At 61.9% G+C, this 27982-nt stretch overlaps 5 protein-coding genes and 1 long non-coding RNA gene across 8 annotated transcripts; 5 read left to right on the top strand and 1 right to left on the bottom strand.

Moving 5' to 3' along the window:
* The first annotated feature begins 14144 nt into the window (after positions 1-14144).
* On the top strand, positions 14145-16198 carry LOC125335044 (WAP four-disulfide core domain protein 2-like). Its single transcript, XM_048322311.1, has 4 exons — positions 14145-14358; positions 14617-14751; positions 15769-15921; positions 16015-16198. Exons 1-3 carry the CDS (start codon positions 14271-14273, stop codon positions 15918-15920), a joined length of 375 nt encoding a protein of 124 aa, XP_048178268.1. The 5' UTR covers positions 14145-14270; the 3' UTR covers position 15921; positions 16015-16198.
* A 91-nt stretch (positions 16199-16289) lies between these two features.
* LOC125335042 (WAP four-disulfide core domain protein 3-like) lies at positions 16290-20136 on the top strand. Of its 2 annotated transcripts, none has more exons than XM_048322309.1 (6): positions 16290-17683; positions 17819-17959; positions 18103-18246; positions 18874-19032; positions 19239-19382; positions 19518-20136. In XM_048322309.1, exons 1-6 carry the CDS (start codon positions 17305-17307, stop codon positions 19526-19528), a joined length of 978 nt encoding a protein of 325 aa, XP_048178266.1. In that variant the 5' UTR covers positions 16290-17304; the 3' UTR covers positions 19529-20136. The 2 variants fall into 2 exon arrangements, with proteins under 2 accessions (XP_048178266.1, XP_048178267.1); XM_048322310.1 differs by having other exon boundaries at positions 18874-19066; positions 19222-19382.
* A 610-nt stretch (positions 20137-20746) lies between these two features.
* On the top strand, positions 20747-22678 carry LOC125334982 (WAP four-disulfide core domain protein 5-like). The gene is made up of 4 exons (XM_048322222.1): positions 20747-20843; positions 21923-22072; positions 22355-22498; positions 22665-22678. The coding sequence occupies exons 1-4, from the start codon at positions 20747-20749 to the stop codon at positions 22676-22678; spliced, it is 405 nt and encodes a 134-aa protein (XP_048178179.1).
* Positions 22679-22827: 149 nt separating this feature from the next.
* On the top strand, positions 22828-24129 carry LOC125335007. The gene is made up of 3 exons (XR_007207293.1): positions 22828-22907; positions 23177-23823; positions 24004-24129. It is a non-coding gene; the product is annotated as an uncharacterized LOC125335007 (long non-coding RNA).
* Positions 24129-25687, top strand: LOC125334981. The gene is made up of 5 exons (XM_048322221.1): positions 24129-24153; positions 24245-24391; positions 24480-24599; positions 24706-24843; positions 25134-25687. The coding sequence occupies exons 1-5, from the start codon at positions 24129-24131 to the stop codon at positions 25685-25687; spliced, it is 984 nt and encodes a 327-aa protein (XP_048178178.1).
* A 635-nt stretch (positions 25688-26322) lies between these two features.
* SPINT4 (serine peptidase inhibitor, Kunitz type 4) lies at positions 26323-27730 on the bottom strand. Of its 2 annotated transcripts, none has more exons than XM_048321868.1 (3): positions 27609-27730; positions 27234-27431; positions 26323-26876 (listed from the first exon to the last, which is right to left on the bottom strand). In XM_048321868.1, exons 1-3 carry the CDS (start codon positions 27712-27714, stop codon positions 26701-26703), a joined length of 480 nt encoding a protein of 159 aa, XP_048177825.1. In that variant the 5' UTR covers positions 27715-27730; the 3' UTR covers positions 26323-26700. The 2 variants fall into 2 exon arrangements, with proteins under 2 accessions (XP_048177825.1, XP_048177826.1); XM_048321869.1 differs by having other exon boundaries at positions 27234-27407.
* Positions 27731-27982: the final 252 nt, after the last annotated feature.

The following is a 27982-nucleotide window of genomic DNA, read 5'->3' as shown; positions in this document are numbered from 1 at the left end:
GCAGCCCGGGAGGCCACACTGCCGGAAAGCGAGGCGAGGAGGGGGCCGTGCCGGAAAGTGAGCGGTGGGAGGCGCCACACTGCCGGAAAGCAGCGCGGAGCTGTCGCGAACGGGGGCGAGTAGAGGGGAGCGACCCCCGCCCCACGGTGCGAGCGGCGCTGCGGCCGCCCCCGGCCCTCGGGGGTCCCAGGGTAGAGCTCGGGGACCTTCCGCCTGGCCCCCGGGGCCACTCGGTACGGGGCAGGGAGAGGACGAGACCCCCACGACGTACCCCCGGTGACAGGGGGACCGTCCCTACCCCGAGCACCCGGGGCCACGGGCGAAGTGGGGACCGGGGGTCCGGTCCCGCTGTGCCCCGCGAGCCGGGGGCTGCTGGCACCGAGCCGGGGGCTGCTGGCACCCAGCAGAGCCCCCCCCCCGCAGCCGCCCCTGGGCGCTGCCCCCCGGGACGCTGAGGATCAGCTTCTCTCGTGACACTTTTCCCACAACCTTCTGAAAACGCGTCCCGGGCTGAGCCGCGCTCGGGAATGCAGGAGGCTGTTGGCAGCGTTTATTGACAACACAATTCTATTTATACCCGGCGTCATTAACCGCTGTCACCTTGAAAACAGGCCAATAACTGGGCTCTGAGTGCGGCAGCAGCGACGTGACGGCCCCTCTGTTTGCTGAGGTCGTGACAAATCGCTCTGTGATTCCACAAGATGCACAACCCCAGACAGACTGAGGCATTTCTCAATTTAACAAATATGAATAATTAGGGGAGAGTCAACTCGGCCAAAATCCTACTGAATTTATTTCGACTATGCTTTAAAAACCAGTTTTGAGCTAAAAGAATTTTTCATACCGATCGCAGCTATTACGCAGTTATCTCAGCAGGAGTCTGGTTTGAGAACAGTCAGAAAATTAAAAAAATATATAATGTTTTTGAAGGAGTCCCTCGCATCCCCCATCGTTTCAAGAAAATATAGGAGATAGGTCATGGCAAAATTAACTCAACAAATCTGCATGTTAAAGATGAGATAAATAAAAGATAATTATTAGCTCATCCGGCTTTGGGGTATTGAGTGTTCAGATAATTCCCCAGCTGTGAAACCACCACATTTGGAGACCCTCGAGGTGCACATACTGGGCACAGGATTCAGCTACTGGGAAGCCTGACCCCCATCCAGGGAAAACCACAACGAGCAGGCGCAGCACACACGGAGAGCAGTGGGGACAAGAACTGACCATCCACAGACACACACCGAGCATGACACCCTGCTCCTGCCCCGAGGCTTCTCCTCCACCTCATTCCCGCTGAGTGGAACAGCTCTGCGAGGAGCTGGGGGAAGGCAAAGGGAAAAATCTCCGATGAAGAGAGGAGCCCCAGCCGGAGCACAGCAAGTGAAGCCAGCGCCTTCGCCTCGAGCTTCTTGTCAAACAAAGAGATAGAAAATGTTCAACTCACCTCCCTGACAGGACTCAAACGCCAGGGGGAACACTCAAAAAAACAAAAGCAGGAATTTGAGGAACCGAGGCACCGCATTGCTGCCTGGGAAACCCAATTCTCATCCAGTCAGTATTGAATCCGGGCAGGATTCAATAACGGAGTTTTTATCCAATAAGGTGAGTCAGAGCACAGGGACAAAATATTGAATTAAAAAAGCGAAACCAGAAGCAAAATCAAAATACTAGAAAACTTCTCAAGGAAATAAATGAAGGATGGAGACAAGCAGCTGCCCTGGGTGCTGGCACCAGCCTCTCCCAGGTGGAACAAGCAACAAAGCTGGGTGAGGGGGCTGAAGGCTCTGGATAGGGTGGAGCAAACCTTGGGACTTGGCCTGGTCAGGAGGGCAAGGACTCCAGAAATCCTGGCTACCTGTTCCCAGGCACCCACCTTCCACGGGGGATGGGGTGCCACCCTCGGGGCTGACCATGTCCCCAGGCCTTTCCTGACGCTTTTCCCTGGATGGGCACAGAGGAGCCGGGACCCAGCAAGAGCCGCGGATGAGGAGAAGCCCCAGCCACTGCAACGGTGCCCACAAGGAAACACCAGTGCCTCATCCCAGCACAGCAGGGCTGCAGGGGATGCTCAGAACCGCATCTGGGAGCAGCGGTGGGAGGAGGAGGAGAGGAGGAGAATCCTGGCTTAATTTTATTCCGAGTTCAGGTTTCAACCCAGATGCCTCAAGATCTAATTCCGAATAAATAATTGTACTGAGTAACCCAGGTCCCCCGGTGATTAACTAAACACACTGAGGCTCGCTGAAATTGAATTAGTGGTGTGCACTCAGCCGTTATTACCCTCCCCACGTCATGAATATTAATGAGGGGTTATTAAGAAATGTAAATGATGCCTCAGGGGGTTGGGAGCACAGGGGGTGCAGGGCCGTGCGGGCTGATATGACAAACCATTAGGAAAACAGCCTGATTGAAGCCACTTTTTAATTATGTCAGATCTCGCTCTTTGGCGGGTGCAGCCACGTTTCCGGATGCTTTCGTCTTTATTAAAATGAGAAAAAGGGAACAAGTCAGAGCTGGAATGGGAAATGAGCCTTTGCACAGGAGAAGATTCAGCCACCCAACAGCCTGGCACATGGGGGTGACTCGGTCCTGCACCCCACAGGGTCCCCACCTGGCTCAGCTCTGGCCAGGACACCTCTATGCTGCCAGAGGGGGACACTGGCACCCCCACAGTACCTGCACCCTGGCCCTGGACCCCCACAGCCCCCAGGTCGCCCACCACGGCCCAGCTGCCTGCAGCCCCTTCCCTCGGTTCAGCCTCGCTGGGCAGCGGAGCGACTGCCATAGGCTCATGCATTTTAACAGGCTCTCACAGGGCTCCCTGCGCCGGAATGGGAGCTGACAGGACCAGCTGAGTTAATCAGAGTGGATAATGGAGGGAAAGAGAGAAATCTCAGCCCAAATTGCTGCAGAAATCATGAGCAGGGACTCAAAACCATCGAATTAAGCTGGGATGATGCTTAAAGGGGAAGGCAGCGCTTCTCCCAGCCTGGTGTCCCACTGAAGCAGGAAAGGAAAATGGCCACAGAGCCCCTGTCCTCCCACAGAGGGTAGGGGCCACCAAACATTGAGGAGACCCTGTTCCACAGGAGAAATGTGCCACTGGCACTGGGACAGGCATCTCGGTCCAGCCAGTGCTGCAGCATCAGTGGTTCACACATAAAACAAAGTGGGCCAGGGGCTGTTCCTTGGAGGGCAACATCAGATCAGATGCTTTGTTGTGGTGACAAGTATGGCACAAGCCTGGACCTGCTCCTGGTCCTGCTGTGGTCACCATCCCAATGCTCACTCCCCTCCGTGGTGTGTGTGTTCACCCTCCGTGAGTATCAAAACCGGGTGCCTGGACAGGGCTGAGCTGCCGGCAAGGGAACAATGGGCATCTCTTGGAATCAAAACCCATCCCTGCGACCCGCCAGCACCGCCGCGGTGTCACCGCAGACAGATGGAACAGGCTGGGATGGGCACGCACACGGAGTTCGTTGGGATTCAGGTCTCTCCGCCCTGATAGCTTCATAACACCAGGCTGCCGCTTAATTGCACCCGCAAGTGTTGGAATTACTGAAGGGTAAAATGCAAATGGTGTAACCTTTCCTGAGCTCACCCGGCACTGCTGTGCCGGCTCTGCGCTGAAGGGAGCTGCCTGCATCCCTTCCCGCTTCTTAATTGCTCAAAAGCTGCCGGGAGATGCCTTCCCCAGGCCCCAGGAGGGAGAGGACAGGCTCCTTGTCAGGGTTGTATGCTGGTTCCCCAGAGCTGGAGGCACTGGAGGTGCCGGGGAAGCCCTGGGCGCTGCCCCCACCCCAGAGCATGACACCCACTCCAGCCCCACAGCACCGTAACCAGCTGCGCGGGGGCTGTGAAGGTTGAGTGTGGAGCAAAACACAGCCTATGCCCTCCATCTTCAGTGCCACCTTCCCACCTTGAAAGCCTGCGACAGCTCCTGGCCAGGGTACCTGCTATCTTGGTCCTGGGGTCCCATGGTGCTGGATGCCAGGGCAGAGCACTGGCTGAGCCCGCAGCACAGCAGGAGCTGGAGGGGTGCAGTGCCAGCAGGGGAACCCAGCTGTGGCAATATGGTTAATGAGATTTTCATGAACCCGGAATCATTTGGTGGGAGGGGTGGGGACAGGCCCGGGTAATTAAAGGTTGCTGACCTGTGAAATTAGGCTGTAAGAAGTCAGGCATGGAGCCGAGGGTAGATGGGGCTGGAGAGGGGAGGGAAGAGGAAGGTGCAACGGGAGAGGGTGGCTGTGGTCAGGCTTTCTCTGCTCCTCACCCATGCCAGTGCCACTCACTGTCCTGGTACAGCTGGAACCTGGGTGCTGAAGCAGCACCTTATTTATGGCTCTACTTCCCTGAGTTAAACTCCACAAAGTGTGACAATCAAAATTAAAGATTTCTGCAGAAAGGCAGCCTAGGGGAAATCACTGCTGCGGCCAGTGGAGATTTCCCAATGGTGACTTTTAAATTAAAGGAGAAAAAAATTTCTTTAATTTGGCAGCATGCATGGGATGCAGCTCACTGGGCACGTTATTATCCAGCTCAGCAAATACTCCCAGAATTCACTCGTGCTCCAAATTACCAATCTATCTCTGAGGCTGTACATCCCCACCTGTGCCAGCATCAACCTGCACTGGGGGTCTGTGTCCCAGCCAGGACTGGGAGTGCCCGGTCACCCCAGAGCTAAGTCCTGGCAGCTGCCCCCTCCCCACACAACCTGGTTTTTCTGCCCGGGCTGGAGCATGTCCCCAGCATAGGAGCTGCCCAAGGCCATGGGGAATGGTTGTGCAGAGGGTGCAGGCAGATGTGGCCCTGCCTGCCCTGGCACAGCTCTTCCCCTCCCTCTCCCCTCGCCCCTTCAGGATGAAGCAATGAAATTATTTTTCTACTTGAGTAGTTTTCAATTTAGATTAAGAAAAATCTGCGCTCCGTTAACAACGCCACAGTAAATCACACACGGGCAGCACGGTGCGGCTGCAGCCCCATCGCTTATCGCCTGCAAACCTTTTTTCATGTTGACAGGCTCCAAGTGTGACATTGAGCAGGGCAGCAGCAGCCTGGCAGGGACACTGCCCAGGGTGGGGGACCCCCACCTGGCACTCTATCTCAGGCAGTGCGCAGGGCAGGCAGACACCCCGGGAAGGATCAGGCTCGCCACCATTGCATCCAATCCCTGCCAGTCCCAGCGTGGCTTGACAGCACACTGGGGTCACACCAAGTGCCCGCTGCCAGTGCCACTCAGTACTCCAGCAGCTCACCAAACCCTTGCTCTTGCCCGTCACCCAACACAGCTGTGACAGAGCCATTGCTGGCTGCTCTGTGGCCACACCGGGAGCAGGTCCCTCACGCTCATCTCAGCACTGCCACCATCCTTGTGCCAGCACCATCAAAAGGAGCATTTGACAGAAAACAAACCTTTTTTTTCCCTCTGGTTCTTGCAGTCATTTATCGCCGGCGTGGGGCAGGCAGAGCTGTCAGCGCCTGAACCTCACTCATCCGTTTAACCTTGGGGGAAGAAACACATTTGTGCCGGATAACGTGCATCAGATGGTGGCACCAGGAGCGCCTGTAGCTGCTGCGCCTGATGGATGGGCTACAGGGGCCTCGCCTGACCTGTGCTTGTATGTTATCTGCATTGCTGCGGGAGGCTTTTCATCATGCCGACAGCTCCGGCAGCACCAGCCTGGCAGGAGCGACTCACCGGGAATGGCTGTGGGCACCACGGCCAGAGGGGCCCGGCCCCATGGCTGTACTGGCATCGTGGCACCTGAGGCAGCGAGCCACTGTGCCAGAGGACACGTGTCAGGCTGTGCCCATGCCAGATGCCTGGCCACGGTGGGGCTAGAGGGACGGGGAGAGCAGAGCTGGTGCCTGCCATGCTGAGGGGACAGAGGACACCCTCACTGCTGGCAGTGCCACCAGGCCAGCTGAAGGGAGAGGCCAAGCTGCTGCACTTGTACTTTGGGTGACATTTTGCCAACAAGGGGTCCTGTGACAGTGACAGAGAGGGCACCGTGCTGGGTAGCCCGGAGCCCCGGTGACGGATGAGTGCTGCCAAGTGCCGGCACAAAAGCCATTTGGTGCAGGGAAATGATAGATGCTAACACTAATTTTAAGCACAGGCAGCCGAATTCCTCTAGACAGTCTTGGCACTCAGGATTTAGGGCACAGCTGCTGGGTTCAGATAAGGTGTGAAATCAGCCCAGCGTGCAGGGTGTTACTTGGTAATGAATGGCCGGTGATGGATGGGGGTGGCTCAGTGCTATAACCTCCACATTTGGAGCCTTTCAAATCTCTTGCCATCAATCCTGGTCACTGCCAGGCACCAGGAGGAGGAGCCAAAAACTGGCAGTGGGCCACACCGTGCCGGGTGGGCACCACAGCTTGGATTCCCCCTGCACCACTGGCAGGAATACTGGAGGGGTCTGGGAACAGATCCTGCCCAAGCTGGAGCAGTTACAGCTGGTTTCTCCAGTACCACCAGCAGCATGGCCACACTCACCACCTCTCCTTCCTCACACCATGGAGCATCACCAGCTGCTTCCATGTGCCAGCAGCAACCTGGTAAGGAAGGGGATGGTGAGGCATCCTGCCCTCCATGGGGACATCCCTGCTCACCCAGCACTGCCATGGTGAGCAGCCTCAGGCCCACGTGGACAGCGCAGGGACAGCGCCAGCCCAAAATATTTATGGTGAAAGTGATGCTGGAAATGGCAAGTGCTGTGCTTGTCTGTAGCATTTAATCTTTCCTCTGACCTTATAAAAAAATCTATTTGTGTTGAGATTTTAAATTCACTTCCTAAATCATTCACTACAGGCTTCACACTGTATTAATTCCTCCTCAAGCAAATGAGTTTGGTATTTGTTCTTTTCCGGTACTGCCAAAGCCAGAGCGCCAGAAGGATGGGTGCCATGCCCCCCCTCAGACCTGCTGCCTGTGCCCCAGCCTGTGCTCTGTCCCCCCTGCACCTCCGTGGGCAATGTCCTGTGAACACACTCACCCCCATACACAGCACCTTTGAAGGGGTCCCATCTCCTCCAGCTCACAGGAGAGCTCTGAGCAGGATGGTCACTGCTGCCACCTCCCAGGAGAAGGGAGAATCAGAGGTGGAGGTGAAGGCCAGGGTGTCCACAGAGCAGCAGCACCCCAGGTGCCTTCTTGCCTTGCAGGTCAAGGACTGCCTTGTGTCCGAGGGACATGTGGCAGTGCTGCAGCTTCCAGAGGAGCATGCCGGCACAGAGCCATCAATCCAGAGGCACTGTCTGCCAGGGTGAGGCACGGGCAGTCCTGGTATTGAGCAAATCACTGGGAATGCAAACCAGGCACACCTGGAGAAATACATCAACGAATTACTGCTGGTGAGGGTCACAGGGTGTTCCCAGCTCACACGCTGCACCTGGGCCCCTCTTCTCCTTGGATCTAAGGGGAGACGTTAATTTTGTGCCATGGGGTTTATCAGTCCCTGTGCAATGAGCATGAGCAGGGTGAGTGGACAACCTGCTGCTGATTTATTGCCCTGGAAATGCTTAATTTAGGCAATGTGTTTAAAGGAACTAATTAGAATTGTATTAATATTTATGGACCGTGTGGAGAAGCTGATAGCTGCTATTGGAGGGTATTAGCTGTTATCTTACACTGGGCAGGACTGTGATGTTTGGAGGCAACTTTAATTGTGGTGAAAGCAGCCGAGGTCTTGCCAGCAGACAGTGACAGCAGCCCACCTGTCACTGCATGGCCAAACCATGCTGGAATTAAAAACTGCTCACATGGCCCCCCTGAACAGCAGAGCATCCCCCTGGCATCCCTCCACAGGGATGGGAGCCCCTGCTCTTCCAACCCCCTGGAGCAGCACCACAGTCTCCGTGCTGGACACGATGCTCCCAGTCCTGCTGCTCCCATCCATCCAGGCTGGAGCAGGGGGCCGGGAGGGGCCCGAGGGACAGACAGCCCCAGCAGTCCCTGGCTCATCCATAACCAGCTCCCTGCCCGTGCCTGACCTCTCACTATAGCAAAGTTCACATCAATTTTCCTTCCCCTCATTTGTCTGTAAACCATGAAGAAAAATCACCGCTGTCTGCCCGCATCAGGCCGCCGCTATGATGTATGGCTGTAATAAAATCCCCATTTTGGGAGGCCGCCTTCTCGTGCCGCCAGCCAGGCGCCACGCGTGGCCGTGCCACCAGCCAGGCGCCACGCGTGGCACAGAGCCGCGAGCAGCCAGCACCAGCCCAGCCCAGCCCCTTGCATCTTGTCTTGGCTTCACTGCATTATGGATAGGAGCTATTAGAGGTGCTATGGAGCAGCAGTCCCTGTGGGTGTTCAGGCAGCCAGTGCTGTTAACCCCAAGAGCCAGACTGTGAAGGACAGCTCAAGGTGGGGCTGAGTGGGGCTGGAGCGGGCAGTACACTGCCTGTGTGGGGCACCCTCCTCACCCTGAGCTGGGGGACAGCTGTGGTCCTGCCTGATCTCCCTCAGCTCCCCAAGCTGTAGGAACAGGGTGCTGGGGATGCCTCCCCCACACAGGAACTTTCATGTCCGCACCCAGCAGCAGCCACGGTGCCAGCTAGGGAGCAAGTGATCCTGGAGCACATGGGCAGGGACACCTTCCACTGGACCACGTTGCTGCAAGCCCCATCCATCTTGGCCTTGAACACTCCCAGGGATGAGGCAGCCACAGCTTCTCTGGACAGCCTGTTCCAGTTCCTCAGTGCCCTCACAGGGAAAAATTCCTTCCTAATCTCTAATCTAACCCTGTCTTCTGTCAATGGGAAGCCATTCCCCCTTGTTCTGTCACTCCACGCCCTTGTTCGAAGTCCCTCTCTAGCTCTCTTGGAGCGTTTTTAGGCTCTGGAAGGTGCCATAAGGCCTCCACGGAGTCTTCTCTTCCCCAGGCTGAACACTCCCAGCTCTCCCAGCCTGGCTCTAGGGCAGAGGTGCTCCAGCCCTCGGCGCATCTCCGTGGCCTCCCCTGGACCAGCAGCTCCACATTCTTAGGCTGGGTCGCCCCCGAGGACGGGGACGGGGCGGTGCTGCCGGAGCCCGGCAGAGCCCGGCCCCGCTCCCGGTGCGCTCCGGCGGAGCAACAGCCTCCTCTGCCGGCCGCCGCGCGGGATCGGCGCCGGGACCAGGACGGGACCGGCCCCCGAGCCGCGACACACGGCGGGAGGGGACGGGGGGAGCCGCCAGAAGCACCGGCACCGCTGGGAGGAGCTGCGGGAGGGAGGTGGGTGCAGGTGGGGAGGGGGCTGCCCACACCAGGGGGTCCATTCCCCACAGCCCAGTGGCGGAGGGCACGCCAGGCTCACACTGCCGTGTGTCGCACGACTGGCACGGGCCATCGCTGATGTCGCTCCACGCCGTGACGCATCGGGGCACACGGCAGCCGGGGCAGGAGGAGTGCAAGGTTCCCCGCAGAGCCCGGGGCTGCCAGCACCAGCCAAAGGGCATGGGCTGCTAGGGAGAGACAGGTGACCCCCACATCGCCACCACGGCACTGCGGCACACGCCACATCGGGCCAAAGGTGTCACCCAAAGGGACCCCATGCATGTGACCAGGCTGCTCTCAAAGCCCCTGGTTCCTGCTCGTGTTTCCTTTTCCTTCAGACCCAGAGTTCTGGCAGTAACAAATGCATTCGGCTGCTCGGAACAGGGGTGACGCACACAGGAATTTCCAAGTGGGGAAGTACGATCGTTGAGCTGTAAAACCCTGGATGAGGCCACAGAGGTCACATTGGCCTCAGCACAGATGCCTGCATCCTGGCAGGCTGGCCGTGTCACAACTTACCGGGCAGGGAGTGTCCCTGCTGTCCCTTCACACACACTGGGACCCAAGCTGAGGCCATTCTCCAGCTCCAGCTCCAGCTCCAGCATGGGACAAGTCTCTTCCACCAGCCTCTTAAAAATCCTGATCCTGTCCCTCTCCACCCACTGCAGCCCCGGCTGTCCCCTGTGCCTTGCTGCAGCCCTGCTCTGCCCAACTTGTCGGCAGCATTCAGTGAGGCACAGAGAGCTGTGCCTGCATGGCCACGGTTCAACAATGAGAGGAGCCACAGAACAGCCCCCTGGCAGGGCTGCAGTGCCCCGACCATGCCCCTGTCTGCATGGGATGGGATGCAGGAAGCAGAGGTCCTGCTTGGCAGGGTCTCAGACACAGCAGTGGCAGCACCATGGGGTCCCCAAGAGCAAGGAGCACACCTCACCCTTGGCATGGTCACCCTTCACGTGCTCAGCTGGGCTCCCTGTGACCTCCCCACACCTTTGACCTTGGGCATCCCAGGGTCACCTCTCACCAATCTGGGAGTATGGGGAGCTGAGAGGCAGCCCCAGTGCTGACCCTGCCACGGCATCCATCTGCTGGGACATGTCTGCAGCCAGCGACGTGTCGGCACCGAGCCACCAGCCTGTCCCCACGGAGGAATGGTGCTCAGCAACGGGTGCACCCAGCCTTGTGTCTCATGCAGGCTTCCCACGCTCTACTCCCCCTGAGGCCATGCTTGCCCTCGAGGACCCAGCTAGCTGTCCCCTGAGGCTCCACGGGCAGACGTGGCATGATGCAGGCACCAGGCCAGGACTGGGGCAGGCAGGCGCTGGGTCTCTGGGGTGGGCACAGCCCCATGGACCCACAGCTGCTCTGTCCCAAAACACCCCAGTGACACACTGCCAGGACAGCAGCTCCCAGGGGAACATCCTCCTGAGCAGTCGCCTCTGGGTTCCTATCCCACAAACTCATCTAATTGTCATGGCTGGGCAGTTCTGGGCTCCCCATGGCTGTGGGGTGACCCCAGCCCATGGCCTCATTTCCCTTTCCCTATGAGGGTGCTGAGAGTCATTCCCCCTGCTGCAGCCTGGTTGCCAGGGCTGGACAAGGCCAGGTAAATCATTTCTCAGGCCGTCACTGCCTCGGGCACAACTGTGACACACAGCAGCAGTGAGTGTTTTGGCACACAAAGGTTGTGTGCAGGGCCCCTCCCCGGCCCCATACAGATATAAACCCTGCCGACCCGCACTGCCCGTCCATACCTGTGGCATTCACCAACATGAAGACCACCATCATTTTGCTCCTGGGCATCCTGGCCCTGTGTGCCCAGCTGCAGGCAGTCCCTGTGGCTGCCAGGAGCAAAGGTGAGTGCTGGGGGGCTTGGGGTGGATGCCTTCTGCTAGCCCTTGGAGCACTGCCGGGCTGTTTGCGGCTGGGGTCTCACTGGAACCCAGTGGACGAGCAGATAGGAGCAATCCCACAGCACAGAGCCAGGCACATCCCAGGCTCTGGAGCATCCGTGCACCACTGAAGCTGCGGCTGTGCCACAGAGCAGGGCCACCGAGGTGTGCGCTGCAGGGGCAGTGTGGGCAGGGGGGGCTCGGCAGTGGCAGGACGTGGCAGGATGTAGCAGGAGCCCTCGGCAGGTGCACAGCTGGACCTGAGGGGCCATGCACCAATCCATGCCCATGATGTTGGGACCCTGTGCTGCTGACTGCAGGGCCCAGCGTCTCCAGAGGATGGGGTGTCCCTCTCTACCCCTGTACTTGCTGTCCCTGCTCTGTGCCAGCCGTGGGAGGCTGGCTCACTGCTCGGGGGCACCTCAGTGTGCCCCTTTTAATCATTGACCACGTTCCCTCAGCAGTCAGGAGATGTGACTCTAGTACTTTCCCTGCTGCCATGGAGGAGCCACGGTCACCTGTGAGACTTGGGTGCAGCCGCCATGACCAGGCTCAATGGTGGTGGGCACAGCTCCCAAGGGATGCAGCAGAGAAGAGCCTTTGGGGTCAGGCTTGGGGCTGCTGATCCCATGTGCTCAGCCAGGATCCTCCCTGGCCATAGGGACAGCTGGCAGGCCCCTGTACTCCCCACAGCCATCCTCAGCCTCTGCCGAGGAAGCACCTGGCAGAGCCAGGGTGGGGACACCAATATCCCAAATGCCATACACTGTGGACAGGAGCCAAAGCATTCCTGTCTCCCAGAAGGCGATGCCAACTGCGTGGGCTGGAGCTGCTGGCCCAGCTACCAGCTCGCTCAGTCCCTCTCCAGGTGCTCTGGCTGGCTGGAGGCAGCTTCAGCTGGATTGTCCTCAGCAGCCAGCTGGGCACCTTGGAGCTGGGGCACAACTGTGGGCAAACCCACTGGCGCTCACACTGCTCTCCCCAGCTCTCAGCTTCCCCTGTTGTTTCCCCCTCGTGTCCTTCCATGAGCCTTCCATTTCTGGGCTCCCTTCTACTCCCATCCAGATGCTCTTGTGCATCCTGGCTGCTGGCAACCACCCTCACAGCCTCCCAGTGCTGACTGCTCCCTGCCAGCACCAAGGTCACCCCACACTGGGGTCACCCCATGCTGGGGCAGAGCTGTCACAGGGTCAGACCAGGGCAATGACCCTTAAAGACAGCACCAGCACAGGGTCATAGCCCAGACACAGTGGGACACCAGTGACCCTGGGTGGCCAGTGTGGGTCCGGCAGCAGTGCTGCTGCTCTAGAGAAGCTGCTGCTGGGTCCAGGTGGGCTCTGTCCCTGTGCAACACAGGCAGGTATGGTGGAGGTCTCTCCCCTCCATCCTGGTGGGGAGTGTGCTCACCTCCCAGCTGTTACCACCCCCATCCCACTCTGGCCGACACAGCACTGTGCTCCAGTCCTGGTGCAGGGGCCACTGGGCTGCAACATGGTTGTTTCCATTCCTGGCATCCCGATGTTGGCCCTGGGTTAAATCCCAGTCCAGCCCAGTGGGGGCCACTATGGGAGCATCCCAGCCAGCCTGAGCGTGGCCAGGTCCCGGCAGCTCCCCAGCAGGTCCCCATCCTGGAGGGCACAGGCACAAGGGCTGCCTTGATGATCCCCCTGGCACCCCAGGCCTCTGCCCAATCCCCATGTGTCACTCCCACTGCCCACAGCGGTGACATGAGGTGCGGCAATGGGGCAGGCGGCTGAGCCGTCAGCGCCGGCTCCTGTTCCTGCATAAACACCTGGGCAGGGAGGAGACCACAGGCAAAGGCAAACAGTTACTGATTTACTGCCACGCCACCGTGCCACATTGTTGACTGTGGGGTTAAATTACCTGGAGACGGACCCCGGCAGAGCCGCGCCAGCTCGTGACTCAGGCAGGGATCATGTCTCGGCCCCATGAACCCTTGGCCCATGCAAATTTGCAGGATGCTCCAGCCCGGAGCTGGGGCTGCTTCTGCCAGCAGCAAGGGCACATTACCAGGAACAGGGCAGGTTTCCTCTTCCTGTAGGAGTCTGTGGAGGAGATGGGCGCTGGCAGACTGGCAAATGCTGATGTGAGCAGGGCAGCCACACCAAGTGGGCGAGCTGGGCCCATTCAAACCATCCCCAGCTTGACATTGCCAGGGGCAGTGGAGTGTCCTGACCCACCAGATGTGCCATGGGAAGGGTATCCCAGACAGGCCAAAGGGATTGGGGTTTTACAGCCCCAATACCACTGTGCCCCGGAGCACTGGGAGTGCATGTCAGTGGCTCACTCCCTGACAGCCACTTGCACAAATGGTGCTTTCGGCTGGTCCATCCGCATCCCCAGTGCTGTGGGAGGCTGTGAGGATGGCAGGGTCTGTGGGACAGGGCTGTGGCCAGGCAGGAGCTCCTGTGGCTGCGAGGAGGTGCAGGGCAGCCCTGGGGGAGGCGCCTGCCCAAGGCACAGGCAGCCTGGAGGACCCTTCAGTTGAGGAGCAAGAGCTGGAGGAGAACAGTGTCTGGAACAGGAGCAGGAGCTGGGTGAGCAGTTGTAGAGCTGAGCCACAGCCCTGTCTGCATTGCTGGTTCCTCCCAGCCTCGGGGCACCAGCGACCCAGGCCAGGGGCTCCATTCAAGCTCATGGCTGTGGCCGTGGCAGTGCAGGGTGAGTCCGAGCAGGGACGGGTCATGCCCTGTCCCTGCTGCACTCACGCCTGCCTCGCTCCGTGCGAGCGGTACCACTTCATTCCCACGGCCGATCCCCACGCAGGGCCGTGGCGACCCAGCGCCCCATTGGGCTCCGTGTGGGGCTGTCTGGGGTCCGGCGTGCGGGGGCCGTGGCCAGGGGTGCTTCGGCTGCTGTTCCTGCCGGGCGAGTTCTCAGCATGGCCGCCCAGTCTCCTCGAGGCTCCCCCTCCCTGGTCGGCAGCCAGCAGCGGTAGATACCTGATACTCGGGTTGTGCAAGCGCGAAGGGGGAGCCTGGCCCTGCCCGGCCCTTGGGAGCCACCCGGAAGGCCGAGCCCGCCGGCCCCACCTGGAGAGGAGCTTAAAGGCCGGCCGGGCTGCCACAGCGCAGCCGCTTCCTGCACCATGCCCACGGCCCGCAGCGTCCTCATCTTGGCGGGGCTCCTGGCTCTCTGGGCAGAGCTGCCGGCAGCATCCGCCCAGAATGACACCAGTGAGTATGAGCGCATGGCCCAGCTCGGCTCGTCACGGCACGCCCGGCGAGCGGCCAGCATCCCTCCCTCCCAGCCCCAGGGCAGCCGGCGTGGGAGCCGGGGCGAGCACCAGCCTGTGCCCAGCGCGGCTGGGCTCGGCAGCATCCCTGGAGCCAGCCCTGGGGCCGGGGCAGCATCTCCCGGAAAGGGACGCAGCCCTCGCCCTGCCCGGCGCCGGCCGCCCCGCGCCTGCCCACGCCCCCACCTTTGCCTTGCAGCAAAAGCCGGCGTGTGCCCGAGCCCGGCGATGGATGCGGTGAACTGCACGGTGGGGTGCCAGTCCGATGGCGACTGCGAGAGCACCCTCAAGTGCTGCCCGGCAGCCTGCGGCAAGGCCTGCCAGAAGCCTGACGGTAACACTCCTTCCTGCTCCTGGCCGTGCTGCCCAGAGCCGGTGCCACTGCCACGAGCCAACAGCCCATCCCAGCCGGCAGTACTGGTGCTCCAGGGTGCAGTGGTCGCCACAGGCCTGGGTGCCCAATGTGTGTCCGGCTGCAGCGCGGGGATCGGGGGCTGCATGGGAGCCCAGCATGCTCGGGGTGTGCTCCTGCTGGGCTATGCTCACGCCTTCCTCCTCTCAGCCATGCAGGGGCTGAGTGAACACCCCCAAATGATGCTGGGGCTTGGCTGGAGGGTGGGGGTCTGCACCACTCCCCATTGCAGCTTCTCAACCTTGTGGGCGGCTGCCAGCCCAGGATGTGGGCACTGCTCTGTGCTGAGCACACTCACCACAACAGTCCTTCTGGAGAGTGACCCAAGGAGATGGGTGCAGGAGTTGGAATCCACAGCTGCAGACACATGGATGTGACCTAGAGGCTCCAGTGCTTCCATGGCTGCCTGCGGGACAGCGCTGGCTTGGCTGCACCACAGTGGAGGGCAGAATGGTGCAGAGCCAGAGCTCAGTGCCCATGGCAGGCAGTGGGACAGCGGAGCAGGGGCCCTGCACTGCCAGGCAAAGGCTGTTTGGGGGGCACGTGATCCTGTCTGAGGCCTAGGCTGAGCCCCCATGCCATGAAGAAACAGCCAGGGCCATCCAGGGCAGTTGTAGAGGACAGCAGGGCCAAGGCCTTCATCATGTCTGCACATGGCACCTGTGCCAGCCACGTGTCCCTGAGCAGGAACACTGGGCATAGGGGCTGTTGGGGACCACCATGCCATGTGGCCTCCCTGATGTGTCCCCATCAGGTCCAGCTGGCAAGGAATGCCAGCAAGCAGAGCTATGGGATGGGGGAAATGCCGGGTACCATGGTGGTCCCTCCTCCATGGCAGATAGGGGCCAGGGCCATGCTTGCAGCTTTGGGAGCTGCAGGGTGGGCCCTGCCCCCCATGGCAGGGCCAGCAGGTCTCAGCCATGTCCCTTTGCCTTTCAGAGAAGCCTGGCACCTGCCCACCTGTCAACCCGGGCATCCCCATGCTGGGCGTCTGTACCAACCAGTGCAAGACTGATGCCAACTGCTCTGGAATCCAGAAGTGTTGCAGGAATGGCTGCGGCAAGGTCTCCTGTGTGACGCCCATCCACTGAGGTCAGTTGGGTGCATCCCAGCCCCAGGGATCCCACAGCACCGCAGCACGGCACCCATGCACCCATCCCACTCACAGCTTCTGCTCCTTTGCAGGTGCAGCTGCCTCCTGCCAGCCCAGCCACAGGGAAGCTGCTGCCCGATGCCCATCCCACATGCCCTGGTCCTGGCCCTGCACCATCCCCCCGGCTTGGAGCCTTCAGCCTCAGTTTCCTCCCTGGGGTTCCCTGCTCGGGCTAGCCCCCTGCACTCTCACCAATAAAGCAGCTTCTCCCTGTCACGCCGTGGCTGCCTCTCCATCCTGCACCATGGCTGCCTCTCTTCCATGCTGTGGCCCCCTCTCCATCACAAGCTGTGGCTGCCTCTCCATCCTATTCCAGGGATGCCTGGAAGGGCTCCACACAAGCAGCAGCATTGACTGACTCTGTCATGCCTCCAAGGGTCCCCAGCCTGTGCCCTGCCTGAGGCTGTCCCATAGGTCCATGGCCCCAGCTGTCCCTGCACACTGGCTCCTCCACCTTGGCTCCTCCGCCATGCTTGGAGCACAGCTGTCGAAGTGCAGCTGTGTCCGTGTCCCGTCAGAGCAGAGGTGCTCTCTGCTCCCCGCTCTGCAATGGCCAGGGGACAAACAGGCTACAGTGTGTGCCCGTACACAAGCATCACCCAAACTTGTCCTTGCCTCCGCCTTCCCAGCCTGGCCATGGCACCCTGCCCACAGCAGAAGCCTGAAGGAGCTTTGGGCAGTGCAACCCGCATGCCCTGGTCCCATGCCTGTCTCTGCCACATCCCTTCCCGCCTGCTCAAAGCTGGGCTCCTGCTCCTGTCCTGCTTTCCCCTGGCACTTCCTGATCTCCACTCGTCTCCAGGGGCCCTGTTCCTTCCAAACCTGCCTGCTCCTGCTCCCAGCCCCTGGGATAGGAGCATGTCCCTCCTGCCTGAGAGGGGCTGGCACCCCCAGAGCCTTTGCCCTTGGCAGGGGACAGACCAGAGCCATCCCCCAGGACTGAGTGAGCCCCACACCCTGCCCAGCACTGCCCAGTGTCTGGTGCTGGTTCCCCCTCTCTCTGCGTAGGTGCAGGCTGTGCACCCCGGCACAGCACCACAGTTCCACAGCAGCTCTCCCTGCTCCACATATGCCAGGAGGGATCCAGTGGACACTGAAGACTGGGGCAGAACACTGCTTCTGTGTCCCATCCATGCTCGCAATGGTGGGGCTCTGGGAATGCTGCTCGCCCTTGGCCCAGCTGCTCACAGGTCACCAGTGACCTGGAAAAGGAGCTGTGGAGGATGCGTCAGCCATGGGCCACGAGCCCAGCACTCTCCTGGGAGTCTCCCCCAAGCTGAATTGTTCACGTGCAGCACTCCCACAGTCCCGAAACTGCCTCCATGAGAAGGAGCAGCTTGGCTTGGCCAGCCCCCATTCCAGCAGGGTTTAAATCCCAGCCCATCACCCAGAAGCACATCAATCGCAGCGCGATGCTGGGCCACTGCACCCTTCTTCTGGTGCTCCTGGCACTGCTCGCCCTGGCCCAGCAGCACAGGCCCGGGGACCAGGGCACTGCCTTCACCTTCCCTGCATCCCCACACCGGGCCCTGCAGGGACACTGGACCCCCACCGCCCCTCTCAAAGCAGGAGAGTGCCCAGCGGGGACGAGCGGAGCCCCTTGGGCCCCCAGACTGTACTGCCTCTCCGACCATGGCTGCCCTGGTGCTGAGAAGTGCTGCCAGATTGGGAAGGTCTGGACCTGCCTCCTGCCCACCACAGGTACCGCTGCTCACTCCAAGGGATGCCAGCACAAGGATCGGGCAACGGGTGGGACGTGGGCTGGTGCCTGTGTTGGCGCCCCAGAGTGAGCCCTGCTCCCTGGGACACGGCTGCATGGAGCATCTCCCTCTGCAGAGAGCCCGGGCTACTGCCCCCATGCTGGCAGTGCCATCGGGCCAAGCTGTGGGACAAGATGTCACAATGACACCACATGCCACTCGGGGAAGAAGTGCTGCACCCGTGGCTGCTGCACCCGCTGCGTGCTTGCTGAGCCAGGTGAGGTGTCCTGGAGATCCCCATGCCAGGCTGAGGATGCCCTGGGACAGCCCCAGGGGTCCACAGCCCCCATCGCACTGTAGGGGAGCCATGGGCAGTGGGGCCAGGCTGGCTGCATGCCAAACCCTGCACCTTCTCTGCAGCCAAACCCGGGTTCTGCCCACGGAAGCGTGCCCAGAGGAGAGCTGCTGCCTGCCCCAACCACTGCACTGATGACCGGGACTGCCCTGGGGAACTCAAGTGCTGTTTCTCTGGCTGTGGGCTGGCCTGCACCCCTCCAGACACAGGTACAGCCCCACCGGCCCTCTCTGATCCCCATGTTCAGCCCACCAAGGCACTGGTGCTAGCCCAGCTCCCCCCTGGCAGAGCCCAGCATGAGCCCGGCCGTAGCTCTGGACAAGCCACAGCAGCTGTGCCTGGCCGAGTGTGCAGCTGGTGGCATCCATCCAGGCCCCAGGGAGCGTGTGCCTCTGGCTGCGGCTCCTGGTCCCACACGCCTGCCTTGGGCACAGCCCCAGCCCTCATGAGCCCCTTGCCAAGAGCTGGCCCTCAGGGTGCTGTGGGAAGGGATCCCCATGCCCAGCTCCTCTGTGATGGGTGGGAGATGGCCCCGAGTGGGTGAAAGGCTGAACCCCCTCCTGACCCTCCCTCCTGCACCCCCCTCAGACTGTGTGCTGCTGCAACCAGAGCAAGGGTTGTCCTTCACCACTCCAGCTACCAGCTGGCATCCCATATTGAGCTGTGACTGGTCTCACTGGGTGAGACTGGTGTGGGTGTGAAGCTGGTGGCTGAGGCCATCATGGTGCTCTGGGAAGGAAGATGGAGGCACAGGACAGAAACAGGATGGAGACGGAGGCTGTGCCAGGAGCGGGGCTGGGGAGAGAATCCTGGCACAGACTCCTCACTGTCACCAGGGAGCCACCGTGCCACAGCAAAGCCTGGCGTGTGCCCCATGGTGCTGCGGGGCTCTTTGGGGCCCTGTCTGGAGCTGTGTGACACCGACAGTGACTGCACTGGGGACAACAAGTGCTGCACCACTGGCTGTGGACATATCTGCAAACCACCCACCAAGGGTAAACCATCAGCACCCTATGCAGCCAAGACCCCTGTGCCCCCTCCCTACCTTGTCACCATGACCCTCCCCGGGGCAATGGGGCCCGAGCTGCTGTCCAATGGGGCAGAAGCTGGGTGAGGAGCTCATCCCTGCATGCAGGGCGGCTCCACCATCCTGGAGGGGTGCCCTGAGCCCCTCACCCCTTCCTCTCTCTGCATATGCCAGCGTGGCCAGGTCTCTGTCCCCCTGCAGCAGAGGGTGATCAGGCAGCCAAGTGCCTCCTCCTGTGCCTGCAGGACAAGGATTGCCCCCTTGGCCAGAAGTGCTGCCTGCAGGGCTGCAGCCGGGTCTGTGTCCGCCCACTGAGAGGTACAGTCCCCACACAGCCTGCTGCCTTCTGGGCCCAGCCTGGAGGGATCAGAGTGGGACCCAGGGTGTGAGCACCACAGGGCCTCCCATCCCTCATCCCCCATCCTCACTGACCCCCTCACTGGCCTCTTCCAGGTACAGTGTAGCCATGGCCAGGAAGGGCTGCACCAGAAGCTGCCATTTCAGGGTCATCCCACACCCCACTGCCATTGCCCCCATGGGCTGGGCAGAGGTGCTGCTGTCCCCCACACCTATCCCTGCGCTGGACCCTCTGCACTGGCAGGATGGCACCAGCATTGACTCCGCTGCTTCTGGTCAGGGTCCCTGGCACCCCCAGCCATGCCATTAAGGGCTGCATACTGCCTGCATGGCCAAGATTCCTGGCAACCCTGCATGAGGCGAAATCCCACATCCACATGACCCCAGCTGCTCCACAGCCCTGAGACAGAATAAACCATCCCACAGCCACGTGTGCTCTGGGTCACCATCCCTGTTCTGTGCTCTGGTTCCCAGGGGTGCTGGCAGCCTGGGCTGCGTGCAGGCAGGGAGGTGCAGGCAGCCATCCCTGCACGCAGGCACTGCCCCAGGGCAGGGAGAGGGTCCTGGTTCTGTGCAGGTGACTTCCAGCCATCGTCATTCCACGGTAACCATCCTGCTGGGCCTGGGGGCTGCATGATGTCCCCTCGGCAGGACTGGAGAACCAGTTCCCTCAGATTCCTTGTGCCAAGGAAGGGCTCATTTGCATCCCAGAGTGTGAAAACCTGGTGGGAAAAGCAATCACGGGTCAGGACAGTTGGAGCACCCAGACAAGGAAGGGGGCAGGGAGCATCACCCACATGCCAGGGTCCACAGCAGGACCTGCTTACTCATGATGCTGGATCCCAAGCAGTCCTGTGCACAGAAGCTACACCTGGCTGAGGGGCACCACCATGGCAGTAGAGCTGCTAGAACCCCTTGCACTGCTCCCACTGCCATGCCAGGACCAAGCCATGGGGTCTACCAGCAGTCTCCTGGATATCAGTCCCCACTCCAGGGAGTAGAGGGATGAGTGAGGCTGAAAGGGCACCCAAAGAGGGAGTGGCAGCCAGCTGCAGCAGGGATGGAGTGGTGCAACATGGGGTCCAGCAGTGTCTGACCCCATCTGGCCTCCCCAGCCCCGCAGGTCGCCCTGACCCCAAAGCAGGGCTTGGGCAGAGATAAGCGGGATGGCTGGCGGGGCGCCGGCAGGTTCTGGGAACTGCCCCTCCTCCTGCCCCTCCTGCCCACAGCACAACCAGCTGCTACAGCAGCTCAGCTTCAGCTGCCCTGGCACTTCAGGCACCCCTACCACAGACTTTAAACCAAGCCCCAGCTCAGCTCCAGACATGCACATCCCCGGCAGCACCATGAGCCCAGGAGTTTTCCTCCTCCTGGGCCTCCTCATCCTCAGGGCAGAGCCAAGCGTAACACCAGAGAAGGGCGGTGAGTACCAGGAGTCAAACCCAGCAGCTGCCAACCACAGGCAGCCTGGGAGCAGCTCCTTGCATCCCGGCCTCCGTGTCCCTGCCATGTCCCCTCTATCCCTGCCCAGCATATGCTAGCAGGGACCATGTCCCAGCTGGCTGCAGCACCTGCACCACAGCCCTGCTGCCCGGGGGACCCTGCTCCCACCCCAGGGTGCAGGGGCATGTGTGCATGCCCTTACCCCCGTGGGCACCCCCTGCACCCCACGGGCGCAACAACTGTCAGCTCCCAGGGGAATCACATGCAGCAGGGTCCGGGCTGCATCCTGGCACAGACCCCTGCTGCCAGCACCCCGCCGTGGGACGATGCCTGGAGCAGTGGTGCCCAGCTGCGGTGTGGCTCTGCCCTCACCGAGACCACAGCCGGTGCCTCTTTGTTTGAACCAAGCAGCTGCTGTTTGCGGTGAAACTCCGGCAGCGTCTGTTTGCAGCCCAAACACCCGGCCCCGCCGCAGCCGGGCGGGCTCTTGGCACAGGCGGCTCCCGCCGCAGCCCCAGCTGGCAGCAGGAGCCGGGCACAGGCACCAGCTGGAGCTCGCCTGTACCGGAGGCAGGGCTGTCCCAATTTTCCCAGCATGGCCGAGAGGAGCATGGGGTGCCAGGACAGGAGGAGGAGAAGAAGGAAGAGGAAGAGACAGCAGCAGTGAGGAGTGTGCTGCTTGCAGTGAGGAAGCTCGCGGCAGCAGGATGCTCAGGAATAAATCCTAACCTCCAGTTGGTGCTGGCTCGGTGCTGGCTTCACCCTGACAGGGCCAGTGACACTCCACGTGGCACTTGCTGCCCTGCAAGGGCACACATGAGCCTGTGCCATGCCACACCATGCCATGCCATGACACTGTGCCACACTGTGCTGTGCCATGCAGGTCTCGATGTGGGGGTCCAGCAGCCCCAGGCCATGATGCAGAGAAGTCTCCATCCCCTGCGGCTGCAGTCCCTGCTCCAGTTCCCTGTCCCCTGCAGAGAGCCCCACATCCTGCTTCTCCAGGGATGGAGGATGAGGGGCTCTGGCACTGTCCTGACATTGCCATCCCACCGCAGGGGACACCCAGAAACCAGGGAGGTGTCCACGGGACTTCATGCGCTGCTTGCGCCTGGAGTCCCCACTCTGTGCCAACGACTCCAGCTGCCCCGCTGAGCTCAAGTGCTGCCCCTGGGAGTGCCGGCTGCGCTGCATCCCCCCGGCAGAAGGTACGGCACCGCGGTACAGCCGCTGACACCACCTCTGTCCCGGGGCAGCTGGCACCCTTTTCCCTGTCCCATTCCCTGTGAAATCCCCATTGCTATGGTGCAGCTCCCCGCGCGCTGCTAGCAGCCTCCTGACCGCCGCCGGGATGTGGGGAAGGCTCTGGGTTGGGACACAGGAATGGGTCCAGCCAGGGGGAGGCAGAGGGGTCTGGCAGGGGCAGGTTTCCCGGTGCTGCCCTAGGACACTGCAGTGCAGCCTCACCTCTCGGCCCCTCGGCGCTGCAGAGAAGCCCGGTGCCTGCCCGGCAGCAGCCCCTGAGCGGCTGATCGCCCCCTGCTCCTTCCCCTGCCTGGAGGACAAGGACTGCCTGGGAGCGCAGAAGTGCTGCCCGCTGGGCTGCGGCTCTGCCTGCCTAGAGCCGGCGCAGGGTAAGGACTCGGCGAGGAGGCTGGGAGATCTGGCTCGCCCCAGGGACCCTGTGTGCCATAGTTGTCTCCCTGACGCCCTGGCCACTGGGGCAGCACAGGCAGCTTCCCCTGCTCCGGCAGCTTCTGGCAGCTGCCGGAAAAACCCAACGCTGGGACGTGGCCGCAGGCACCAGGAACTAGTGGGTCATGGCAGGAGCCAGGGACCCCCGGCGCAGGCAGGGCGGCCAGTGGGGAATGCTGAATCGTCACACCCATTCTGCCCTGCCAGACCAGCCCAAGCCCAGCGAGGGCCCCACGGTGCAGCCACGACCGGTCCGGGAGCGGTGCCGAGGCGACGGCGACTGCCCCGACGCGCAGAAATGCTGCAACAGCAGCTGTGGCCACCAGTGCCTGCCGGAAGTGCCGGCCGGTGAGGCAGGATGGGACAGGATGGGCAGTGCGGGCGGGGACATGGCTCAGAGACCGGGAATGATGCCGTGGGGCAGCAGCCACCATGGCACAGAGCTGTGGCACAAACGGGACGCCCCACCCCATGCTTGCCAGGGTGGCTCTGCCGGGCCTGGGGTGGGGACAAACTGCACAGCTCCCAGGTGGGCACCGGAGTGGGGAGGGAAGGGGACAGCGAGACCACCCTCTGGTGAGGCCACCATCCTGCTCTCATCCTGCTCCACGGTGCAGAGGACACCAGCCCTGCCCCGGCCACTCAACGGCCACTGCTGCACCAGTGGGGATGTCTCCAGGACCAGGACTGTCCCCCATCCCACGTCTGCTGTCACCAGCTGTGCAGCCGGCACTGTGTGGCAAACAGTCAAGGTGAGGGGGCCGGGAGCCACCCCAAAGATTCGACAGCCCCATGTGCCCTGGTCTCCACGGCTGCATCTCCAAGCAGTGGCACTGCAGCCACTCCACACCATGCCTGCAGGGAAGGACGGATTCTGCCCAGTCCGTGCCGGGCTGTTCCCCAGTTATGACTGCAGAGCCCAGTGCTGGCACGACGGCGAGTGTCCCCGCGAGGAGAAGTGCTGCCTGAGTGGCTGCGACTATGTCTGCCTGCCCCCATCCCGAGGTGCCAGATACGGGCAGGGGTGTCCCCCAGCTCCAGGGACTGTGAGACTGGGTGGGGAAGACCCGCTATTGCTGCTTGCACCCCCAGCCCCACTGCCTCCTGCCTCCAGAAAAACCAGGCATTTGCCCGCTGGCTGAGGAGGCTCCGCTGGCCGTGACCCCGTGTGGCACCACCTGCACCAAGGACTGGCAGTGCCCGGGGGCTGAGAAGTGCTGCAGCAGCAGCAGATGTGGCCACGTGTGCTCAGCCCCCGAACCAGGTGAGGAGATGGTCGCCAGAACAGTGATTCCACCAGGAATGCTGTCAAAGCTCCTGGGTGCAGGATGCGGGACGGTGCTACCCCGAGGGTAGTTGTCAGGGCAGCCCGAGGCTGCAGGAAAGGAGGTGCCTGCAACACAGGGTGGTCCCTCCTCCTGCTGTCTCTTCCTGCTCCTCTCAGACAAACCCAGTGAGTGCCCAAAGGTGAGGCCACAACGCACATCGGAGCCGTGCACGGAGATGGACTCCTGCACCCACGACAGGGACTGTTCCCGGCAGGAGAAGTGCTGCTTCTCTGGCTGCGCCATGCGCTGCACCCGCCCTGCCCGAGGTGAGCGTGGCAGCCCGGCCACCAGCCCAGGGAAGTGACGTGAGAGCAGGGCTGGGACCTCCACCCTCACCTGGGTCCCCTCCTCTGGTAGAGCACCCCGGGGAGTGCCCCCGGGCAGAGCCGTGCTGGGACCCGCGGCGCCGGCGCGGGAGCCAGTGCCTGGATGACAGTGTCTGCGGACGAGAGGAGAAGTGCTGTGACACCGGCTGCGGCTGGGAGTGCGTGGCCGTGCCCAGAGGTAATGGGCACAGCCTGTTAGGGGGGAGCTAGCCCCCGTCCCCCAAGGGCAGCGAGGTGACGGCGAGTTGGTTGCTGTGCCCCTGCAGACAGTGGGGACAGAGCTGATGGCCGGTGTGTAGAGGAGTGCCAGGCTGATTCACAGTGTCCCCGGGGACAGCGGTGCACCAGCATCGGCTGTGGCCATGTCTGCATGGACATCCCCGGAGGTGAGAACCAGCCAGGCCCTCCGGGAGCTATGTGGGGCTGCCCTGGGGTGCCCCCTGGTGAGGTGCCCCAGGCCAGATGCCCCCCAGCTGGATGATTACCTTGCAGGCAGAGTGGGAGTGTGCCCCATCCCCAGGGAGGGGGGCACGTGCTTGGACCTGTGCAACTTCGACGAGGAGTGTCCCTGGGGCCACAAGTGCTGCAGTAATGGCTGTGGCCACGTCTGCACGCCAGCCTCGCTGCCAGGTCAGCCCCTCACACCTGCCCAGCCCAGCAGGGACAGAGCCCAGGTCCCCTTGGCACCCACTCCCAGGGCATCCTGACCCTTCCTCCCCAATGAGGACCCCTCACCATGACCACACTGGAAACCTGAGCTGGGTCTGCCAAGGCAGCTGTACCTGTGGGGGTGTCACACGCTCCAGGGATATGATCTGCCCCCATCCTTCTTTCCATGCATCCCCCTCTTTCCGTGCAAGTGATGAGCACACACAGCCTCAGCTCAGAGTCAGCAGGTGACCATCCTCCCCTGCCCACAGAGCGCGACACCGTGGCTGTGCCCTGGCACGGTGCTGAGCGGTGCTCGGAGGAGTGCGAGGCCGACTCGCAGTGTCCCTGGGGACAGAGGTGCACCCGCACCTCCTGCGGCCGTGTCTGCGTGGACACTCCTGGAGGTGAGGCACAGGAGACCCAGGTGTTGCCCCAGGAGACATGGGGTGTCCCAGCTGGGTGGCCCGCAGCAGGGTGCTCTGCCCTGCAGGCAGAGGTGGAGCGTGCCCCATGCCTGGGGGCGGTGGGACCTGCCTGGACCGGTGCAGCCTCGATGAGGAGTGTGCCTGGGGCCATAAGTGCTGCAGCAACGGCTGCGGCCACGTCTGCACGCGGATGCCTGGTGATAAGGAGGCCTATGGCCACTGTGATGGGGCCAGTGCCTGGACTAACACCAGGTCATGCAGGGTGCCAGCTGACCTGTATGAAGGGCACAGCCTTCAGCATGCTCCCAGCTCAGCATCACTGTGAGGCCAGTTCCCGCTGCTACCCCATTGCTCTGCTCCCAGCAGATGCATTTGCAGGGCGAGGGGATCTGAAGTGATGTGGAGCAGGATGGAGCTCTCATGGAGCTGGCCAGCATGGCTGCAATCATGGCCACTGGCCCCTCGCTCCTGCAGTCTCATTGCTCCCTAAAAGCACATCCTCCTTTTCAGATGCTGTGTGATGAGAGAGCAGCTCCTCTGCAGCAGGAAGATGCCTTCATTAGGGGACATGGGACAGTCATGGGCCCCAGCTGGCCTGTCCCTCCCCACCACCTCCAGCAATAAAGCGTGTGCTTGGCTGCCCCCAGCTGCCCCATGTGGTCCTAGAGTGGCCTTAAAATCACCTGAGGCCCTCAGCGCCAGGAGGTTCAGCCAGAGTTGGTGCCAGACACAGACCTGGGTCAGGGCAGGCTGGGGACAGGCACCACCCCAGGCATCCATCGAGGTGGGAGCTGTTCCTCCATTCAGTGGTTTCAGCTCCCAGCCAGGTCATGTTGGCAGCTTGAAGGCAGGGTTGGGCTAGGAGCTCATCCGTGGCAATGGGAGCTGCACGGTGGTGGCCGGGTGAGCCCTGCCATGCCATGCTGCTGGAGGCACCCACTGCCCAGTCCCCATGAGGAAGGAGTGCCCAGAGGGACGGGCACTGACTGCTCCTGCCAGCACAGGCAGGAAGGACCAGACCCAGACGTGCTCATCCAGGGACCTGTCCTTGTATTGTCACAGTCCAAGGGGAGGGACAGGCTCCTCAGGTCAGGCACCATGCATAGGAGGGGGCATCCATGCTGGCATGGGCACATGTCCCTGTCCTTAGGCCAGTGAGCATCCCAGGCAAGCCACAGCCCCCAGCATGGTCACCCTGGCCCACAGGCCTCATTGCCACCAGCCCCACGAGGAATGTCTCCCTGTGGGGTTGGGGATGCGGCCACCAGCAGCAGCTTCCCCCAGGCAGGGGCTGTGCAGAGGCCACCACTTCCCAGGCCAGCACTACCAGGCACCTGGAACTGAGAGATGGGGCATCAGGAGAGGGGCCAGGAGCAGCCGCCATCTGTGGCCCATGGCCCACAGTACATTGCTAGTTACTGAGGTGGGAACAGGCCTGGAAGCACTCGCCCTTGGTCTCGAAGTTGTTCCTGTTGCCGCCGCAGCCGCCGTAGATGAACTCCTCGCACTGCTGGCTGGAGGCATTGAAGAAGAAGCGGCGGAAGAGCGCCTTGCAGTTCCCACAGACTGAGGGCAGGTAGCAGAAGTCTGCATGATCCAAAGGCGACAGGCTGAGTCAGGGGAGGGTGGGGACACCACCACGCTCAGGGTTCTCAGGCCCTCAGAAAGTTCTGCACAGTTCTGGTTCCTTCTTACTGCCATACCCTTTGTACCAGCACACAGCTCTGCACCCACCTGCCCACGGCCCCACACACCAGCAGCTTCCCCATAGCATAGTGTGGTGACCCCCAGGGTCTGCAAGACCCAGCAAGAGCTCAGGAGCAACCCAGGGACCTCCCTTCCCAGTTTGCTATCCCAACCGAGCCAACACCCCTCTTGTCACCCACTCCTGTGTGTGCCACACTGCCACTCCAGAGCCCTACCACCACAGCACTGAGCCCTCACCTAACACTGGCTCCTGGCATGTGTAGCCACACTTGCTGGGACAGCACTTGGTGACTCCATGGCAGTCGGCATCGCTGGTGCAGTGCGAACAGGAGGCACCCGTGTGGCAGGAGCCACAGTCCTTGTCCAGCAGGTCCTCCACCTCTGGGATGTGGTAGCAATACCCAGGCTTTGCTGCAGGACACAGTGGCCAGGACGCTGGTGAGAGGCACAGGGCAGGGGCCTCAGCAGCCCCCAGCGCCCTGGGGTCAGACCCCAGCCTCCCACAGCCCCACACTTGTGCGCACCTGGCAGCACACAGGGCAGTGGGAAGCACCGGGCAACAGCGGCACCCCGAGCATCCCCATTCCCAGTCCATGACCCAGCTACACTCACTCATCCCCAGCTCCTCTCGTCCAGTTGCGTGCGGGGCCGGGCTGGACCGCTTGGCAAGGGGGAGCAGGGCAGCCAAGAGGAGAAGACAGCCAGGCGGCAGCTCCATGGTGCCCTGGATGGCCGGGTCTGGCCCCGGGTGTGGTGGGCTGGGATTTAAGGTGCGTGGGTGGGGCGGAGGGAGCAGGGCTGGTGCCGAAAACCAGCTAATTCCTGCCGTGCAGGTAACGAGCCACACCCAGGCAGGTCCTGGTCTCCCTGGTGGCATCCTGGCCACAGCCCTCGATCTGGGGGGACCGGTAGGACGGGACAGCTGTCCCGGCACAGCCCTCGGGGAGCCCAGCTGGGTGGCAGCAGCATGCCCAGGCTGGGCTGGG

This window comes from Corvus hawaiiensis, chromosome 17, assembly GCF_020740725.1.
Source record: "Corvus hawaiiensis isolate bCorHaw1 chromosome 17, bCorHaw1.pri.cur, whole genome shotgun sequence".
Classification (NCBI taxonomy): Eukaryota; Metazoa; Chordata; class Aves; order Passeriformes; family Corvidae; genus Corvus; species Corvus hawaiiensis.
The sequence above is the reverse complement of the archived record's forward strand: the minus strand, read 5'-3'. Positions and strand labels throughout refer to the sequence as shown.

Bases quoted from the DNA above. Each gene is read 5' to 3' on its own strand.
- LOC125335044 (XM_048322311.1), top strand. From the start codon at position 14,271: ATGCCCACGGCCCGCAGCGTCCTCATCTTGGCGGGGCTCCTGGCTCTC. The intron at 14,359-14,616 runs GTGAGTATGAGC...TTTGCCTTGCAG, and splicing joins ATCCGCCCAGAATGACACCA to CAAAAGCCGGCGTGTGCCCG. The intron at 14,752-15,768 runs GTAACACTCCTT...TTTGCCTTTCAG, and splicing joins GGCCTGCCAGAAGCCTGACG to AGAAGCCTGGCACCTGCCCA.
- LOC125334982 (XM_048322222.1), top strand. From the start codon at position 20,747: ATGCACATCCCCGGCAGCACCATGAGCCCAGGAGTTTTCCTCCTCCTG. The intron at 20,844-21,922 runs GTGAGTACCAGG...ATCCCACCGCAG, and splicing joins CGTAACACCAGAGAAGGGCG to GGGACACCCAGAAACCAGGG. The intron at 22,073-22,354 runs GTACGGCACCGC...TCGGCGCTGCAG, and splicing joins CTGCATCCCCCCGGCAGAAG to AGAAGCCCGGTGCCTGCCCG.
- SPINT4 (XM_048321868.1), bottom strand. From the start codon at position 27,714: ATGGAGCTGCCGCCTGGCTGTCTTCTCCTCTTGGCTGCCCTGCTCCCC. The intron at 27,432-27,608 runs GTGAGTGTAGCT...GCCTCTCACCAG, and splicing joins ACGAGAGGAGCTGGGGATGA to CGTCCTGGCCACTGTGTCCT. The intron at 26,877-27,233 runs GTGAGGGCTCAG...TGGATCATGCAG, and splicing joins ATGCCAGGAGCCAGTGTTAG to ACTTCTGCTACCTGCCCTCA.
- LOC125335042 (XM_048322310.1), top strand. From the start codon at position 17,305: ATGAGAAGGAGCAGCTTGGCTTGGCCAGCCCCCATTCCAGCAGGGTTT. The intron at 17,960-18,102 runs GTGAGGTGTCCT...CCTTCTCTGCAG, and splicing joins CTGCGTGCTTGCTGAGCCAG to CCAAACCCGGGTTCTGCCCA. The intron at 19,067-19,221 runs TGTGCCCCCTCC...TCACCCCTTCCT, and splicing joins CCCTATGCAGCCAAGACCCC to CTCTCTGCATATGCCAGCGT.
- LOC125334981 (XM_048322221.1), top strand. From the start codon at position 24,129: ATGCGCTGCACCCGCCCTGCCCGAG. The intron at 24,154-24,244 runs GTGAGCGTGGCA...CTCCTCTGGTAG, and splicing joins CTGCACCCGCCCTGCCCGAG to AGCACCCCGGGGAGTGCCCC. The intron at 24,392-24,479 runs GTAATGGGCACA...GTGCCCCTGCAG, and splicing joins GTGCGTGGCCGTGCCCAGAG to ACAGTGGGGACAGAGCTGAT.